This window comes from Accipiter gentilis, chromosome 16 (assembly GCF_929443795.1).
Source record: "Accipiter gentilis chromosome 16, bAccGen1.1, whole genome shotgun sequence".
Classification (NCBI taxonomy): Eukaryota; Metazoa; Chordata; class Aves; order Accipitriformes; family Accipitridae; genus Astur; species Astur gentilis.
In genome coordinates, this window is record NC_064895.1 from 28503938 (window position 1) to 28522288 (window position 18351).

Consider the following 18351-nt stretch of genomic DNA (forward strand, 5'->3'; position numbering starts at 1 on the left):
AAATTTAGTTGCTTATAAAAAAATGAGATGAAGGGCCTGGTTTTCTCTCCTGCACATCGCTGCTTTAATCCCTGCTATGACCAGGTGGGTATAGCAATAACTGTGGCTCTTCAATCTGATGAAAATAGTGTTGCATTCAGAAACTCGATAAATGAATGGGAGGGACAAGTAATGCCCCCCCCCCCCCCCGGATGTTTTGTTGATTAAATTAGCATTTAAATAGCCAGAGCTAATCCTGGAAGTAAGCCCCTCATTACAGTAACTAGGAAGGGGGAAAAGAGCTAGAGACAATTCCCTACAAGATGGGGTTAAGTTGGCGTTTCACAAACTATTTGCCTAGCCTGTCCCTCCCAAGTGAAAGCTGCCACCTACCCCCACCCCCACCCCCCCCATACACACACTTTCCTCCCAGCATAATTAGCATGTTCCCGTGCTGTGAATGGAAACAATATCCTCCCTCCAAGCTGTGCCCCTCCAGGGAGATGCTTCCCACAGATTGTGAAACACTGAGCCAGGGAAAGGGCTTGTCGAGGAATTCACAATGGGGTAATTACACTGAGGTAGCTTGTGCCAGTGCAAGATAAGTTGCATTACTGTAATTCATTGCAGGAGGCAGGGGCTTGCATAAAGGAAAAGTCCAGGGGCAGGACTTCAGAGAGCCATGAGAAGTTATTGCTGCCGCATGCCTTCCCAGAGCCCCGATAAAACCCAGCGTGGAAGGTGAGGATGGTTCTTTGGGCTTTAAGGATGTCTTGGTCTTTGAAGAATTTAGCAGAACGTAGAAACCATTAGATGCAAATCTGGTTTCTCTTTGCCAGTTAGAACTGAAGGAAGGCTAAAGGGTGATTTTTCAGATTTTAAAATAAATTCTTCATTCCGAGTAGAAAACTGGAGCAAAGCTTGCAAGAGTTGTATGCTTGCATCTGTTATTGTCCGTGTGCATGGCACTTAAAACACGCTGGCACCTCTTTCTAACAAATAAAAAGGTGATATGCAATCCTTTCCCCAAAAGACTTACTGTTTGATTTTACATGTAACAGGGAGAACAATGATAACTAACACCAGAGGGGAAGATATAGGAGGAACAACTGGATTTGGGTGACACCTGCTATCCCCAGCAGTATGCACATCTGGTGGATTTCATCTCATTTATTTAAATTAGATTTCAGGTGACTCAACCTGATGTAAAAAAAGCCCCACCCTCCACTTGCTGCTCATTGTGCCCAGCTGTAAAGCCATGCTTATATTTATCTCCATCGAGAAGTGCTCAGTTTCAGAAAACGTTGATGCGGTTTGCTGAGGCCCCAGCTGGAAAATACCACAAGTTCAAAGCCGGGTTTCATCCTGTAATTGGATCCTCAAGTTCACAAGTGCAAGAACCAACTGTGCAGGCTGAAAGCGGGTCGTCCCCTCTCCCAACACGAAACCTCTGCAGCACGGGGCTGCAGGGCTGAATCATGAGCGCGGCATGCTGAGGAGCTGATGCTTTCTGCTGCTACAGGCAAAAACTCAATTTTTGTTTCAAGCTTTTGCTACCTGCTTGGTCTGACCTTCTGTTATTTAATTTTTTTTTTAACTTCAAGTCATCTTCTTAACCCTCATGCTCGCTTGGGATGCTCTTAAGAACGTGGACATTAATCCCAGTGTTACTTAAATGCCAACTTAATTTTCTCTCTGCCTTGACAAGATATTCTTCGGGTCGGGCAGGCATGAAATGATAGATATTGAGTGCAATTCTTCTGGGCAAGAAGTGCTACCTTCTGAAATCTTATCTCAAAGCCACTTGGAAACGTGTGATTTATTTATTTCTGTCAGAAAACCTCGTTCGATGTTGAAGGGCCAAAGGATTACAGTTCTGAATTTGTTTTTTTCCCTGTCCTTGCTGAAATCTGACCTTTCAAAATAACACAGAGAGAATCCTTGTTTTGAACTAAAATAGCAGCTGCAAGGGTTTTCAACCATGACCATTTAAATGAGGGGGTTTGGGGTTTTTTTGCATCTGTGCATTACCATTTTGTTCTGGGTCTTTGCAATCAGTGGCTGCGGTTGAGCAGTCGAGCCATCTAATGGGGATAAATTGTAATATTGTTCAAACCGTCTCCGATTATTACTGTTGAGCTCTTTCAGTGAGCTGCCTCTGCTAAGCAAATCGCAATGGGCCTGTTAATAACCGTGTGTTGACAGAGTATCAGAGGTCGCTCTGTGAAGCCAGACTTGGTCATCGTCTTAAAAACCATGGTCTCTACGTTGGGTTACGGTTCGTGATATTCAGCGTGACGTCGTTTCCAACGGACAGGAACCCCCACCGACCCACAGAGCAATGCCGTCTTGCTTTGTTACTCCCCGAGTAAATCTTGTGGTGAGGTGAGGTGAGGTTTTTGGTCTCGCTGGCGATGCTGCTGTCCGCTGGGCACAAAATATCCCAGCGTTTCCCCCACAAAAAGGGCCCAACGGGGTTCACTCACCCAGGGGATGAGTGGCAGGACCTGGCGTGACCCTGAGACCCCCCCCCACCCGTGGTACAACACAACCCGCAAGCGCCATTTGGGGCTCACCCCCTCACGAAACGTCTCTCTCCTAGAGGACTACCTATCCCAGCATGCAACGCTTCCCCTCCGGGCGGGGGGCCGCAGGCGGGACTACAGCTCCCAGCCTGCAACGCGCCACGCCGCGCCCCTCCCCGCTCCCAGCCAGCCGCCGCGCTGCACGCTGGGAGCTGTAGTCCGGCCGGACGTTGGTCACGCACGGTGCCTCCCTCTTACCGCCCCCGGTCTCACCCCCGCCCGCCCGCCCCGCTCCGCTCCGCGCTCCTCCCCGCGCCGCCGGGTGTCTGTCCCTCCCGTAGACGGAAGCCGAGGAGGGAACGAGGGAGCCGGGGAGGTCGTGAGAGGCGCGATGGGGGACTCCAAAGTCAAGGTGGCGGTGCGCGTCCGCCCCATGAACCGGCGAGGTGAGAGCCTCCTCCCTCAGAGACCCTCCCGCGCTCCCGGGGCGGGTGTCTGTGGTGTGTGAGGGGAGCGGGCCTGAGGGGCAGAGCGGGGCGGGAGGCCGGGGGGTGCCTGTCCCCACAGGTGTCTGTAGGGCCAGGGGTGCCTGCCGGTGGGTGAATAGGTGTGTGGGACCCGGCGCGGGGGCGTGTTTATGGGTGTATGTGTCGGTAGGGGGGTGTGGATGTGTGTATTTATTTATTGTGCACGCCCGTGTAGGTACAGGGAGGTTTGGGGGCCAAGCCGAGCAGCAGCTCTCGCCAAGCAGCTGTCTTCACTCCCCTCTCCTGACATCTAGATTTTTCCTAAACTCGCCCTGGTTTATGGCTGCCTTTTTTTTTTTTTTTTTTTTTTTTTTTTGCCTCCCCTTCTCCACACCTCTTGCACCTGCTTTACAGCCGGGCTGTGCCCTGTTCCCCGCTGGGAGAGCTCTTCCTTCTTCCTGCTTTCTGGGCGAAAATCCCCCTCTTTCTGTGCTAATTCAGCCCTCGGCTCTAACTCCTCTTCGTACCCCTCGGTGATTGAGTGGGACAGAGTTCACCAGATGACAGAGGCACTCTTAAGGGCAAAAGAAACAAAAACAAACAGTAAAACATGGAAGAGGAAGGGCGAATTGACAAGAGAAGATTTTTTTGTTGTTGGGTTGGTGTTTTGGTTGTGTGTTTTTTTTCTTCCCCTCAACGAAACTTGCCTAAGGGTTATGTTAATGAGACTGTGGTCTGGGCATCTGTTTAAATGTTTATTACTTGTTTTAATTAGAAAAACTTGCTCTAGATGATGAGGAAGCAAGTATGAAAAGGCAACTTCAGCCAAGGAATGGGAAGGTGAAGAAGGCAAAAATCCAAGAAATGTGTAGGGTGGCTTTTTTTCCCCTCATTCTCACAGAAGTGTGCCAATAATTCCTTCTGGGGAAAGGGAATCAAGAGAAGTCAGTTTAATAGCTGAAGCAAAAAGGGAGGGGGGGGAAGCCCTTTATCTTCTACATGATCTGAAACAAAATAACTCTTTAATTCCTTTCAATAAATAAGAAAAAAAGAAGGTTAAAGTATTGAATACAGTATTTCCATACCTCTTAAAATAAAAGCAGGGGAATGTCAAACTGAGTTCACAAGAGCTCTCGAGTCACATCCAAAACAGAGGAGATGGAGTTGATGTCGTTACAGTCTGGTGGGTTAGGGCAATTGAGAATATTTTGACCAAAATCTGCATTTTGTTAAATTTCAGGTAGCAGTCCTCAAAACTGAGGAGGGACCCATCCTTGTGGAGAGTTGCTTGGCGGAGATTGAGTGACAGTGTGGAGGAGTTGGTGGGAGCTGGGATGGAAAGGAGCCGAAAGGTGGTGCTTTGTTTCAGTGATAGACATAGGCTTTCCTCTTGCTCATGTCCCTTTCCTGTCATAGGTCATTTCCTTGGCTGTGACCCAGACATCTTCTGACTGTGTAGTGCTCTTTACCCCCGGGATTATACAATAATTCAGGTTGGAAGGGACCTCTGAAGGTCTCTAGTCCAACTTGCTGCTTAGAGCAGGTCAAATTTGATAGGGTTGCACAGGGCCTCATTCAGTCAAGTTTTGAATCACTAAGGATGAATAATGCACCTCTTCCTCCTGGCATATATTCTACCTATGTTCAGCCCTGAGTTTGTGCGCATGTAGTGGTCTTGAAGCTGTTTCCAGCTAGGGACTGAGTTCTGCAGAAAATATATGTGGGGAAGAAGTGGTGGAAGTAAAGGGGGAAAAATGATGACAGATTATAGATTTAGAGCAGTACATCTATTTGAAGCTCCTGCCTTCCTGGAGAATATCCTAACGCTGAGCTGCATGAATCTGCGAGAATGGGAGAGTGTGTCTTGTTACCAGAGTTATTTTATTCTGTATAAACTTAAAAATGTTATGGATTAGAGAGGATGACTGTAGCCTGGTTGTTAGGAGGCTCATCCATGAGCCAGGGACATTTGATAACAGTCCTTGCTGTTCATCAGAGAGAAGAGGGACCTGAACCCCATGCTCTTGGCATGTAGCTTGGCAATTAGGGCGTACCTCCTCTCTGTAAGAACCGCTTTGCAGCTATTAAAGCATCCTCTTATTTAGTGAGTGATACCTAAATCCATGTAAGTCTAGCCTAAAAGATCAATGTCTTTTTCTCCCTGAAACAAAATGCCCTGGAATTGATTTTTTTTTTTTAATTTTTTTTTTTGAGCAGATTATTTGTCGCAGTCCAGATGTTTTGGTCACTTCTAAACAACTGATACCTCTCTGCAGTATTTCTGGTGCTCCTAGAATTTATATAAACAAACAGTGATGTGAAGCCTAGTATTCTTCTCACCTATTTAACGTTAAATTTAAGAATTTGTGTAACTGATTTTCTGAAGAGTCATCCAGTTGTAAGACTTCTGTGGCTTTGCTTTTTTAATAGGCTTTGAGGCAAGAGGCGGCTTTCTTGGAAGTTCTCCAATATGCACTTTGTTCTAAGTAGTATTTGTATGAAGTTCTGGGGCTTTGGACCTGAAGCAAGTATTTGTTTTCTTCAGGATCACGAGTAATGTTCTTTCCTTCCCTCTGCACCGAAGGGCTTAAAATTGCAAACCTGTCAGATGGTTACAACTGTTGAAATTTAAGCTTTGATATTTTCTCAGTGTTTACTTGTGGTGGTGGTGGTTGTCTTTAGTGTTTGAATTATGAATTTCTTAAGGCGAGGGTTTATTAGGTTAATAAAAGTGGTATGTTTAACTATTACTAATTTATACAGCTCATAAAAGTATAATAGGTTCCTTGCGAGCATATTGAAGGGATTTCTATGTCAAATGGTTGGTTATTCATAGTACGCGCATTTCAAGGTGATAGTGTTGAGGGTCCTGCTTCATTCTCATGTGAAGTGATTATCTATAAACTAAGTTTATAGTACTAATTTTTAGCAGTGAGGGGAAGCATTTGTAATTGTACTTGGGTTTCTTGGCTTTTTTTGCATCTAGGTTACTTTTCTGCATCTTGCTTCAAATTAGACCTCAATCCCACAAACTGTTTGGAAGTCATGCTTTGTAAAACTGCTGCTATGTCAACACACTTGCAGCCTAAAGTTGTAGGTAGCAATAGTGACTTCTGTTTTTGCATGCTTTCTACTTTGCAAACTGGGATCTCGATTAGCATGCTATTATGAATTAAATAATTCGGTACTGTTTTGTTAGATAAGACTCTTAGTCTTATGTTTTCTTGGTTTTGTCATTCACTAAAGTATTTCCTAGTGCACTGTTTTTTTTCAGATGGGTTTTTAATAACAATCAGTAAGTTCTTTTGGTGTTGTATTTTAGAGTTGCAGTGGATTTCCTTTTTGAATATTGTCAGTGTTTGAATTCACTGAATTCACTTAGCAGATGTTCGTTATATTTCAGGTAAATGCTGTGCAAAGCTCAAGCCATACCATGAAGCAAAGCAAGACAGCTGGAGGCTTTTTAATTAAGATTTGTCTTACTGAATATTTTGTTTTCAGGTGATGCTGGTGTACAGGCATCCCATAAGTATGTTTAAGTCCTTGTGTTTCCCTGTGCCTTTGAATCAGTTCAGTGTAGTGTTAATTAAAATATAACATCTTTTGTCAGTACTAAAAGAATGTGACTTTTGCTCAGGGGTATGGCTGAAGCCAGTCAGAACTACTGCTGTTGTGTTGCTACATCTCACTTGGGTTAATGCTTTTCTGTTTGAACAAGAAAGGCAGGAAACTAACTGCAAAAAAATGTGTTTAGTGCTTTGAATGCATTTACTGAGGAGCAATAGAAGTACCGGTGCTGACACAGGGGTGGGTGGTGGCGTTTCACAGCTCAGGTGGGGGGAATGGTGGTGTCGGTGTGCCAGGTTAGGTTTAAGCAGTATGGGACCGCAGCCTGTATGCTGGCAACGCTGCCAGATTAAACCGTTTGTAGGATTGTGGTGTAAAACCTATAGTTTCCAGTTTAAGTATCTAATTTACCTGAATGTGTATTTACAAGCATCTATTATGTTAATGTGTGTATTCATCCAGACTAGGTTCTGTGTTCAAACGGGGATCTTTTTGTGCTTTGATGGTAAAGATTCTGTCTCCAGTGCTTGTAAAGAAGGAATTTGCTTCTGTATCTGTGCAAGCTTCTGACCACGGTGTTAGGTGCTAATTTTATGTCCTCCTACTCTTTGGAGGAGGTTGCATTTCCAGTCACTTGAAATGTTTTAGGGAGGAAGCAGGAGTTGTTCTTGTGGTTTTGTTTGGGTTTTGTTTTGGTTTTGTTTTGTTCTGTTTTTCCACTGGAGATTACAACAGAAAGAATTTATCTATAAATTGGAGTTTGTGCAAGCAGTTTTACAAGATTAATTATGGTATTAGAGTAAATGAAATGGCACCTGCTGTATCCTGATGGCAATAAGCAAAACACAAGACTTTTCTTCACCATTCTCTGTCATACGTGAGTGCCTAGAGTTTTTAATATTTCCTGATGATTGGTGATCACCTATGAAATAGTGTGTGTGGTATGAGCAGGATTAACCTAGAGGTACAATGACAAATGGGTAAAGCATGTAGAGTTAGTGTTTCATCTTGCGTTCCTCAGTGAGGCGATTGTATTTTAAGAACTCCTGAGGTGTTACAAGCTTACTCCCCGCAGCCAAAGTCTCTGGTGAGACTACCACTCAGTCCAATGTGGATGCCACAAAGGCAAACAATTCTTGTGCTAATTACATCTTTAGAGCTAGCCTAAAGTGCAGTATGAGATTACCTTGCTGCTCTGGTTTCAGGTTTGCTTGCTCCTCCTAAAGTCAACAGAAGATCAGATACACACGCTGTGAATAGTTTTGCCTTGGCTTTTGGGTGGTTGGTGGCAGAGCAAACACTATCGTATTTCGTTCCTGTTAACTCTGAAGCCTGAAACAAAGCAGCAGCACGGAGTTGTGTGTTGAACTTCCTCAGAGCTCTTTGCTGCATCAGAAAGTCACCAGACTGATTTATTTACTTAGTCTCCGTGAGCCAAGCAGTGCATGCAGCAGCAGAACTGACTGTGAGTAAGGTTAATGTCCAGATACACAGAGTGCCTTTACCAAAGCCGTTTGGCAAGCTCTTTTCTTGCAGAAAATGAAACAGCAGAAGATAGAATAAATTTTTTACCATTTGGACAATGTAGTGTTAACATGTGAGGAGAGTTTGCTTGCCTTCAGTGTACTCATGAGTTTGAGTCGACTTACACACCTCATCATCAAGATTAGATAGTATTGTGTGCTCTTCCAGATGCACTCATACATATTTAATGATCTTTAATTGCTGCAAACTGAAAATTTTATGAATTATATTTGCGCAGTTCATATATATATATATATATATATATAGCAGAGAAGCTTGAAAGATGCCTGCGTAGACTTCATGTTGGTAGACTTAAGGGACAAGTCAAATTACTGTATTTTTGTCCAGAATGTATAAGTCACTATGTCTTATAATTAATGCCCTGAAAGTGCTATTACAGTAACTATTTTTTTGCATTTAAGCATTTAAAATGTTAAAAAATTTTGCATTTTTGCATTTAAGCTCTTAGCATTGTCATTTAGATGTAAGTTATTTTTACGGTCTCTCATATAGTCAGTTAGTTTTTCCTTTATTTGTGTTGGCTTCTACATAGCAAAGGGCAGAGAGAAATGTCACTCAAAGGCAACAAATATTGGCAGGGAAACTTGAGGACCTGTTGTGTTTGAACTTGCTTTCATATTTCTTTTTCAAACAAACAAAAAAAAACCCAACAGCCTCTGTTTGTTTTTTTTTTTTTTTTTTAGTTGGCATTCATTTAATTTGTGTGATAAATAAACTTTTAAATATTTTTAAGTTACTATTTAAACATTTATCAGTGTTATTGCTGTTTGCTTTTTCGGACCAAGAAAGGTACAAGAAACCAACTGTAATTTTTTATTCAATACAACCTGAAGGCTCAGGCCAAAACATTCCAGTTCTAACCTTCAAGGGAATGTTAATCTCTTGAAAATCTACGGGCAATTTAAAATATAAAATTTCTATCGTCTCAGTCTTTATAGGAGATTATTCTGAGCTTTTGTATCTGGGGCCAATTTTGGCTTATGAGCTTAGTACATGCACTTTAAACCTTTCACATTTTATTTTTTATACTTCAGTTAGCTTTTCTGAAACTTGACAAAAGCAGCCGTGCTGGTTCCCAGTGATACTATCAAGCCTAATGTCCTGTCTCCAAGGGGTCCTTAGGTGTCAGTGCAGGTGCAGCTGCCCCAAACCTGGTAGTGGGACCAGGAGGAATCTGTCACAAATTTTATTCAACCTGTGTCATAACACCAGGTTCACACCTTTGTTTCAGTGGGGTTTAGGATCAAATGGTATTTGAAAGGGCTGAAAAACTGTCAACCATCAGAAACTAGTTTCTTGAATCGAAATCTGATGGAAGAATTTATACGGAAATAAAGGCTCTTGATGAATTGGGAAATGCTTTCATCTTATACAATGTGAAAACATAGACTATATAAAGAAGAAAATAGGAAGGTCAAGTAAGTTGTAACAGACTTGTCAGCTGCTGTGGCTGTTGTACTAAAAGCTGTTATGACGCCATGGTCTCAACCACTAGTGTAATAAATTACAGACAAACTTATTTACTGTATCATCTTTCATTTTAAGATTATTTTGAACTGCTCTGTAAAAGCTATCTATTAGGATCATTTGGGTTTGGTTCTGAAATACAGTAACCTTAAAGGTGGGATGACTTTTTAGGATAGTGGCTGAAAAAGCTCTAGTATCACTGCATGGCAGCTTGGATGTTTTCATTATTCCACATGATGCAGTCGGGTTTGATTCCATACCCTAGTAGACCGAGTGAATTGGGTACATCATTATTCAACCAGTGTTGTCATTAGTCGCAGCTAATCTATGAAGACAGTTCCCTAAATGATTCATGAACGAAGATGGAAGTTTCACAGAGTTGAAAATGTCCGACATTTTCCAAAATACTTCTCTCCCCTTCCTCCAGGATTTACATACACTCTTTGTCTCTGCCCCACACCTGTTTAGTACATTTTAAAGTTGCACCTTTGCTAGGGTTTCCTAACACTGTTGTGGAAAATCTGCTATGTTGATTTTAAGATTACCAGAGGTGTGGCTGTAAGTACAAAGGGAATGTAAACTCCTACCTGTTGTTGGGAATATACCAGTGCCTACAGAACCCACCATTGCATGTGGTGATATGCTGCTCCCGGTTTTGCTTTTCCTGCTCTCTCTTGCTCACTGACTTTTCCACCCTGTTTGAAATGCACTGAATTTCTTAGGCTAATGAAAAAGCCCAAAGTGCATATGGGTGATGTGAATTCTTTTTACAACACCCATAAGGCTTTTATCAAAGGCATAGTCATTTAGGATTTACACGAGTGTGGTTTCAGCTAAGATCTGCATTTCTTGAATCCCAGTTTTTATTGTTTTAGAAAACTTCTGTGAGGAGTTGAAAAATCAAGGGAACTGGGAAGGAGAATGGCCTCCTTCAAGCCCCACCCTCCAGTTTCACAAGTAAAATAAAGTCATCTGAGAGACTTTGCGAACATCTTGAACACACGTGACTTAACAATTACTCTTGCACTCAGCCCAGCTTTGCTTAGCACTTCTACAGCTATGAAATGTAAATGTGGAAAAGTGACTAAGATACCTGTTACCCTTTTATTATGGACGTCACAGCTCTCTTACTCTGAAACTATGGAAGAGGCTTTCATTCCCTGCAATAAATGTTTCTTGAGATGTTGAGAGTTTGAGTTTTAATTTTTCAAAAAGCAATTAGCTGATTAGTTTCTTGATTTGATGAAGCAAATGAGTAGTTGATTGTGTTTGCTTGGTAATGACTGAAGGTAGAAGCAGGTTAGCAATAATAATAGGTGAGATTTTAAATCTTGTTGAGCTACAAGATTCGTGATAAATCTCCAAAGTTTGACAGCGAGCTGCTTCTGTCATCTTTTAACTTCACCTAAATTTCATGCTGCCTGAAAAAACCAAACCTGTATAGTTGAAAGAAATAATAATACCAAGCCTCAACAGATGAGTCCTTACTACAAGATGAACTAATTGGTGGTTTTGGATGTGCGTGCTTACCATCTTATCTTGATGCATCCTAACTTTGCTTGTTGTTCAGGGGCAGTGAGTACGCTGCTTACCTAGGAGACACTGAAACTAGTAGAAGTAAGGGCGGAGTCAATGTGTGATAATATCCAAAAAAGCAGGAAGGTAATTTGTCTATAAGGCTAACCTGCTTTAGTAATATTAAAAACTTAATGAGGTGGAAATTAAGATGGTAAGATTTTCAGTAGTGGCTAATATAAGATTCATCTCTCAACCTACTGGAAGCATTAAAGAAATCAGAAATCAGTCAAAGAACATACTTTGTAGTGGAGCCAGAATTTGTAGAAAGTGTATGATATGCTATTAAAACAGAATTTAAACTATTTCTTCAGCTAAAAGGAGAGCTGCCATGTGAGTCTTTTGCCAAGATAACTGGGATAAGTAGCCTTAAGGCTGTCTGGATACCTAACCCAGCTTAGAGGCTGAATATAACTGTTTCTTAGGGGTTTATTTCATGGGCCACCATGAGCTCATGTAGCAGTTCATCTCTGCTGGGAGAAGGTCTCACTCTTCTGCCTCCTCTCTTCCCACCCGTACAGGTCTGCCCACTCGTTTGCATGGCCTTAGATGCTCTTCAGGCCTTTCGCTGGGCTGATGTAACTTTCTGTGTGTCTGAATACATCCGTTTTTTATGTTGGTTAGTTTTCTGCCATTGAAGTGACTTAAAGTGACTTACAGAGGGGTCTGCTGAGCGCATTAGAAGGTGAGTAACAGGCATAGGCAGCCGGCAGGAAGGACGGAGACTTCCCTGTTTGGCAATAGCCGTTAGGTTGGCTCGCCACATCTTCTGAAACCATGCTGTCCCCTGTCTGCAGGATGCCTAGGTGAGAGATTTTAACGTTACCTTTGTGATGATGATCATCAGACAAAGTGTGTTGTACGTGACAAATTGGCTTTGAATCTTTCCTCTTTTCCTGTGAGGTCATGTGACCTTTAGGAACTCTTGTATCCTGTCTGTGTCCTTTCATAAAGGTATTTCACAAAGAGAGGTTTAATACATACTAGCAAGACCTTGAGTTCACTGGGCAGTCATGGATGCAAAACCTATCATCAGCATTCTCTCTCAAGAGATGGATTAAAAAACATGATAGAGACCATACTGCTTATATACAGAGTGCACATACCTTACGCTTTGCATAAGGGAGGTAGCATGTAGAAACCTCCTTCAGTAGTTGAGCAAAAGCAGGTCACTGCAGTACAGAATGTTAATCGCTAACAAGCCAGACCAAGATAAAGTGACTTGTCGGATATGGGATGTATGAAGAATGTAATTTCATCTAAGCAAGCATGTATTGCATATTAATGATAGGTAAATTGGCTTTCAGGGTGTGGAGAGAAATTAAAATAAACACTAGCTTCTGAAACTTGTCTGTCTCTTCCTTCTACAAAAGCACAGTTAATAACAGAGGAGTAGTTTTGTTCAAAAGGATTTCAGTTTCACGTGACTGCCTGCTATAACCAGTAATCTTGAGCTTTGGCTTGCTTTGTTTCAAATAGCAAAAGGCTATACCATTTCTCTCGAAAAATGTCAATGAAAGAAACTTCCTCTTATGCTATTTAACAGTAGCAAGAACTCTGCAAGGTGCTGTGCAATAATTAAGATCTGCGGTCTTTGCCTGAGAGATTTTCAGTCTGAGTTTATAAGGTGCCGTAAGGTAAAAGAGCAAGTGCAGGTGACAAAGAAGGAAAGAGCAGAGATGAAGGAGGATGAGGATTATAATTAACTCGATTAGACAGGAGCATATTTTGGTGATTCAGCTGAGGTGTTGAACCCCGTATGGAGGTTACGCAGCGTAGACCCTTGTCATCACAGCATGTGAGGGCGTTGCAGAGTGCCTGCTGGGTGTGATTAGTGTATCATGTTTATAGGTATCGGCACTTGGGTGCACTTTCCAGGTTCAGCATTGGAGTGTAAGAACATAGGACTGGACTTGTTTATGTCCAGGCCCCTATGTCTGTATGCAGTGACTTTGATTACAAGTGGCTGTGTGCTTTTTTTTTTATATCTAACTCCATTTGTCATTGGGTGGATACCTTGGATGGTTGTCAGTGTTGACTGAAGCTTTTATTTTGTTTCCCCCGCCTCTATGGCTGAGAATTCTTATACATTCCAAATATTCTTACTACTCATAGTATATATCCCATTGCTTAGCGTCACTTGGAGGAGCTTTCCAGCTGACCAGGGGCCTGTGGGGAAGGATAAGCCCTTTTCTACACACTCGCACCTAAATTATTTTTGATGGGACTTGAATTTCTTCAAGCAGGTGCCCCAGGACTGACAGCTGGCATGGCATGCTGCAGTATCACAACAGTGGCCGGGGAAAATGTGCTGCAGATGGTAGGGGCAGCTTTCCCTCCGAGTGTGCAAGGCATTGAGAAAGCAATGAGAAGAGCTGTCAAAGTGGTACCATGCCTAATGGTTCCTTCCCCAGAAGAAATTTCATACTGCCTTGTATATGCTGATTGTCCTTCAGTAAAACCTAAGTGCTCTTTCTTGTTTTGAAAAGAGCGCATGCTTTAAAGCTGGACAGGATCCATCCCATCAGAATATCGCTAGAAGTGGAATTTGGCAATAGTCCTGTTTCTATTCTCTAGCTGATGGGTGGCTGTCAGACTGCATGAATAAATTCGGTGTCTGGAGGAAGTAATGGTGTACATAATCCTAGTGCTTTAGGAGCAGCACTTGACACTTTCTCATTTCTTTATAGAGCTTGATCTGCATACAAAATGTGTGGTGGATGTGGATGCAAACAAGGTTATTCTTCATCCTGTAAACACCAACCTTTCAAAAGGAGATGCCAGGTAAGATTTTTGAATTAGGAAGGTCAGGTTTCATGAATTAAATATGAGGCTAACAACTAGGAAATGTAGGCCTTGATAGAGGGTTTTCAATTTAAAAAATAATATATATTCTTTTTGCAATGTAATTGCCATCATCTATAAAATAAGGCTGCTTTTACCATGCTGGCAAGATGCATTGAAAACCTAGTGCTTACTGCATTTGCTTCCTGCTCTAAACAATGTGTTAGCAATTAATGGATCTGTGAACTGTTTCATTTATTCTCATATGCTATTATGGAACAGGAGAAATTAAAATCTGCAAAATAATTTGAGTGGGGCACAGTTTGTCATTTTGGAATGAAATTAATTTTCATGATTATTTTCTCATAATAGGCTTGTATTCATTGTGTAAGAAGGGGAATGGGAACATGCTGGATAGGTGTAGCTCTAGGATTGTCTTGACATTGGGGCATTACATGCATCAAAAGTAGTTGGAAAGGTGGCTAAGGGTAGGGACCAATTTGTGTTGGAATTGGCATCAATTTGTTAAACTACTGTGAAACTGAAAAGTCTTGTAATACTTAATAGGTTTAAGGTTGTGACTACTTAATTTATAGCTTGTTCACAAGGGGAGGAAAGGAAAAAATGTATGCACAAAACAAAATAACAGGCGTGCAGGAAAAAGCTAAACCCGTTACTGGGCATCTGCAGTCAATCATGATCTGTCTTCTGGGAAAAAAAAAGGAAGTGGTCTTAAGGGTGACAGAAATGAGAACAATTCAGTTAAACACATAGAAGAGCTTTGTTTAAATGCAACATATCAAAGCTTTTTCATGTAAAGCTGATCTGTATGTCGGTGGTCAGTAGCAGTATTCTTTACCTGATCGCTGATAATTTGAATTTCTCAAACCCAAGTGGTAATAAATGGAAAAGCAAAGAGATCATGAGGTGCAGTATGTACTTTCTATTGTCACCAGCTGAAAGACTTTACAGACAGTGGGACTGGAGCTTTAATAAGTTACTTTAAATCAAACAGGCTGTGTATGGTGGGATGTTTCTGTTTGTATCAGTATCTGCCTCCTCCAGAAACACGTGTATTGTTTAGCTGCCAAATACCTATGTTGATTTGAGCCTTTAGAACTGCTAAAAATAGCAGGAAATTGAGATTCTCAGAAGCCTAGTCAGACAGAGCTGTATTAAGAATGTTATTCATAGTTTCTCTAAAACGTGGCCACCAATCAAATGCTGCATAGTTTATACTCCCTAATATATGTTTAAAAAATATTCATACTGTAGCCATGAGAGAATACATCATGCAAATCATGCCCCCTGGCAAGGGAGGAATCGGTTGGCAATTGTGTTGACGTCTCAGACAAGATGGTGAGCCTACTGTGAGAAACCAGTGTGCCAGACCAAAGAATACTTCATTTGCATTTTCACAAATACCCATTGCTAATCTAAGCAGGAAGCACAGTAAATTTATATGGGGTGATTTAATAGAAGAGGGAAAAGTGGAGGCCCATTAACTGTACTAAACGTTTGCCTGCAAAGAGTGAGACAACATATCTCAAAAACTTAGTTGGAGTAGTGAGGATTTGGAACAGGGTCCTATCTAGCATGTAATAGCCTCAAAAGAGGCTGCAGCTAGATTTTCTTGGCTTCTGCGGCCCCCATCAGAAGAATCTGAAATATCAGCTCAAGGAAAAGCTTAGTTTTAGTTACGGTTCTTCTAAATTCAGGGATTAATTTATGCTCAGGTTCTGCTTCTGTTTCCAAATCCACTGTCAACAACTTTGCCTTGTGCTATAAAATAATTAATTTTGATTTCAGACTTGTCTAGTGTCTAAAGTGAGCTGAAGGAATTCTGGCAAACCTAGAGTGCTTTTAATTAAACAGAGAAAAGAGAAGTAAATAATATTATAAATAGACTCTTCAGATGCTTGCAGAGCAGGGTAAGTTTGAAAATCTTAAGAGCTTTGCTGCGTTTCTCATTGAGCTGCCAGGGTCAATTTAGGAACTGGGAAAAGAATTTTAGAAACAGAAATCTGTGCTGTCACATCCCCACTTGTCATGACTCAGCCGCGGTCTGGCAGGGAGTGACGTTTGGAAAAACAGCCGATGACTTTTGGCAATATGCATGTTTTCCCACTTCCATCCTCTCTGGTAGAAACCAAGTCTGGGAGATGGGCAGGTGTAAATAAATAGTTTAATGGGTGAATCAGTTTGTGTCACAGCTATGCATATTTCTCCTGTTTCCCCAAGGTGGTCTTCACAGGCCAGAGATCTACGTAATGTGTCTGTCCATCTGCAAAAAATCTCTGCCAGTCACATCAGTTAAAATGGCAAATACCTGACATGCTGTTTTCAGTTGTCTCTGAGTTAAAGAGGAGAAGTAGGCTTTGGAGTTCTTAAGTGATACCCTCACCTCTCCTTCTGATTTCCCATGGGACTTGGGAATGAATGTGTACAGAAGAAGTCAGAAATGTCCACTCTCTTTATGTATCTCATATTTTGACAGATACCCAGCTTGAGGTCTGTGGGACCTGACTTTTGGAGATAGTAAATTGTGTTTATATAATTGCCACTGAAAGAGTTTCCAGTCTTCAGAAAAAAGTGTCTCTAGCTGTTTCAAATTTTGCATTAAAAATTAAGGAATGTTTTGAAAATCCAGGTGGTAACTGATTGATCTCATTTTCTTCTGTGTCTACAAACTGAATATATTATTTACACATTTCTGTAGAGACTTGAGGATTAATAAATGTGTGTAAAACACTTGCTCTCAAAAAAAGAAGTCTCTTTTCATATGACTTCAAAAATCTAGCATCCTCCCGTTAGTTATTCCTTAACCAAGAAATGACCTTTCCTGAGACAGAGAAATGCAGCAGTTATTTTATTGAGCAATCCTTAATAGTGCTGTGGAGGTTTCAGTAATCTGATCGCATACAAAACATCAATTTTAAAATCTTATCAGATGACCTCCAGGCTGGGTAGGCTTTGTTACTAACCTTGGGCTATTGGGAGGTGGGTTTGGCTGAATGGTGGTTTCTCGTATCAAAATGAAAATTATACTGTGTGGAAATGGTCAACATTTTCTTTAGTTGCTTTCACAAAATTATTTGCTACAGAGCCTTGAGTTTTGTCACAAATTTCCCAAAATGACCTCTTTAAATCAAAATCGCCCCTCTCAAGGATGTGTGAACCTCCAGGGGTTTGCTGTAAATAAATGGTATCATTAGCATGACTTGTCGACTTTTTTGTTTGCCTTATGTAGTTGTCTGTTCTCTCTGTCACAAAGGTCAAGGCTAAAGTTTCTTTATCAACACAAGATTTACTGTGTGCTGCAAAGATTACTCATAGCATTATTACTTGGTGGCTAGGGCTTGAAAGAGGGTGCGAACTCGTTTTGATTGAAGTGAATAGATAAGTCCTAGGCAACAATGGGAATATTTATAGGAATTAATTTTTTTGGAAAAGCTCCAAATAGACTCTAATTACTCTAGGTTCCTTTATAGCCTTTTTTTTCCTACTATCAATTTGCTTGTGCTGTCATTTTACATTTCCCAAACAAGACCTATTAAAAAGACTTAAAAAATTATTATTTTTGACAGGTCAGACAAAGGACTTTTATTATATACTGCAGACATAACTGTAATTGATGTGTAACTGATAAAAGCTCAGAAATCAGTTGTGTATTAGTCTGGCACAGGCCTACGAATGAGCCATAATATTTGTAAAACAAAGCATTTATTAAATCTGCCCGACAAACCAACTTTGAGCCTCTTTATTAAGAGAATATGCTTAAAAATGAAAGGAGCGTTGTCTTCTGTGTACTTTTGTCACAATTTGTGGTTTATAGAAGCTTTTCCTCTTGTTTTGCAGAACAGAGGGATTCCAAAGACTGGCACAGGGTAAAAACTATTCCAAGGAATGAGTGCAGCTAACTGAAGCTGACAAGTGTGTTCAAGCAGGCTGGGTTTTTCCTTTTCAGCTATTGTAATATCTTTATAATTAGTGCTTTGCGTTAGATATTTCAATAATTGAGTATCTCTATAAAGGTTTTTTAAAAGTGGCTTGCTTTTAAGGTATCTGTTGCTGGATTTAAACCAGTTTACTCTTGTATATCCACACAGACAAGGTTTTGCACATGAAGTTGTGATACTTAAACGCAATTTGATTGTTTTCTAAGGAGTTCTGGAAACTGAGGAGGGGCGTACTATTATCTTAGACTTGGGGATTTTTGTAGCCTTGCAACATCTGAGCTTGATGATTTCTGCTTTGATGAGAAACTGGATGAAGCCCAAGTACATTTTACTTAAAAGAATACTTTTATAGGATTCTTCTACTATTCCAATTCCCATTTTCTTTGAGTCAAATGACAGCGCTGAAAAACGTTGGGGAGAAATAATTTTGGACTAATTTCCTTGTAATTAAAACAGGGTTATCTTTCAGAGCTGTAGGTAAAT

The 18351-nt window shown here is 41.1% G+C and overlaps 1 protein-coding gene across 4 annotated transcripts in view; it reads left to right on the top strand.

Moving 5' to 3' along the window:
- The first annotated feature begins 2805 nt into the window (after positions 1-2805).
- KIF13B (kinesin family member 13B) overlaps positions 2806-18351 on the top strand; it is a 129763-nt gene continuing 114217 nt past the window's right edge. For all 4 annotated transcript variants that reach the window (XM_049819205.1, XM_049819207.1, XM_049819206.1 and 1 more), the window contains exons 1-2: positions 2806-2950; positions 13816-13909. In XM_049819205.1, coding sequence (XP_049675162.1) covers positions 2896-2950; positions 13816-13909 — 149 coding nt within the window. In that variant the 5' untranslated portion in view covers positions 2806-2895. The remainder of the gene's footprint in view (positions 2951-13815; positions 13910-18351) is intronic.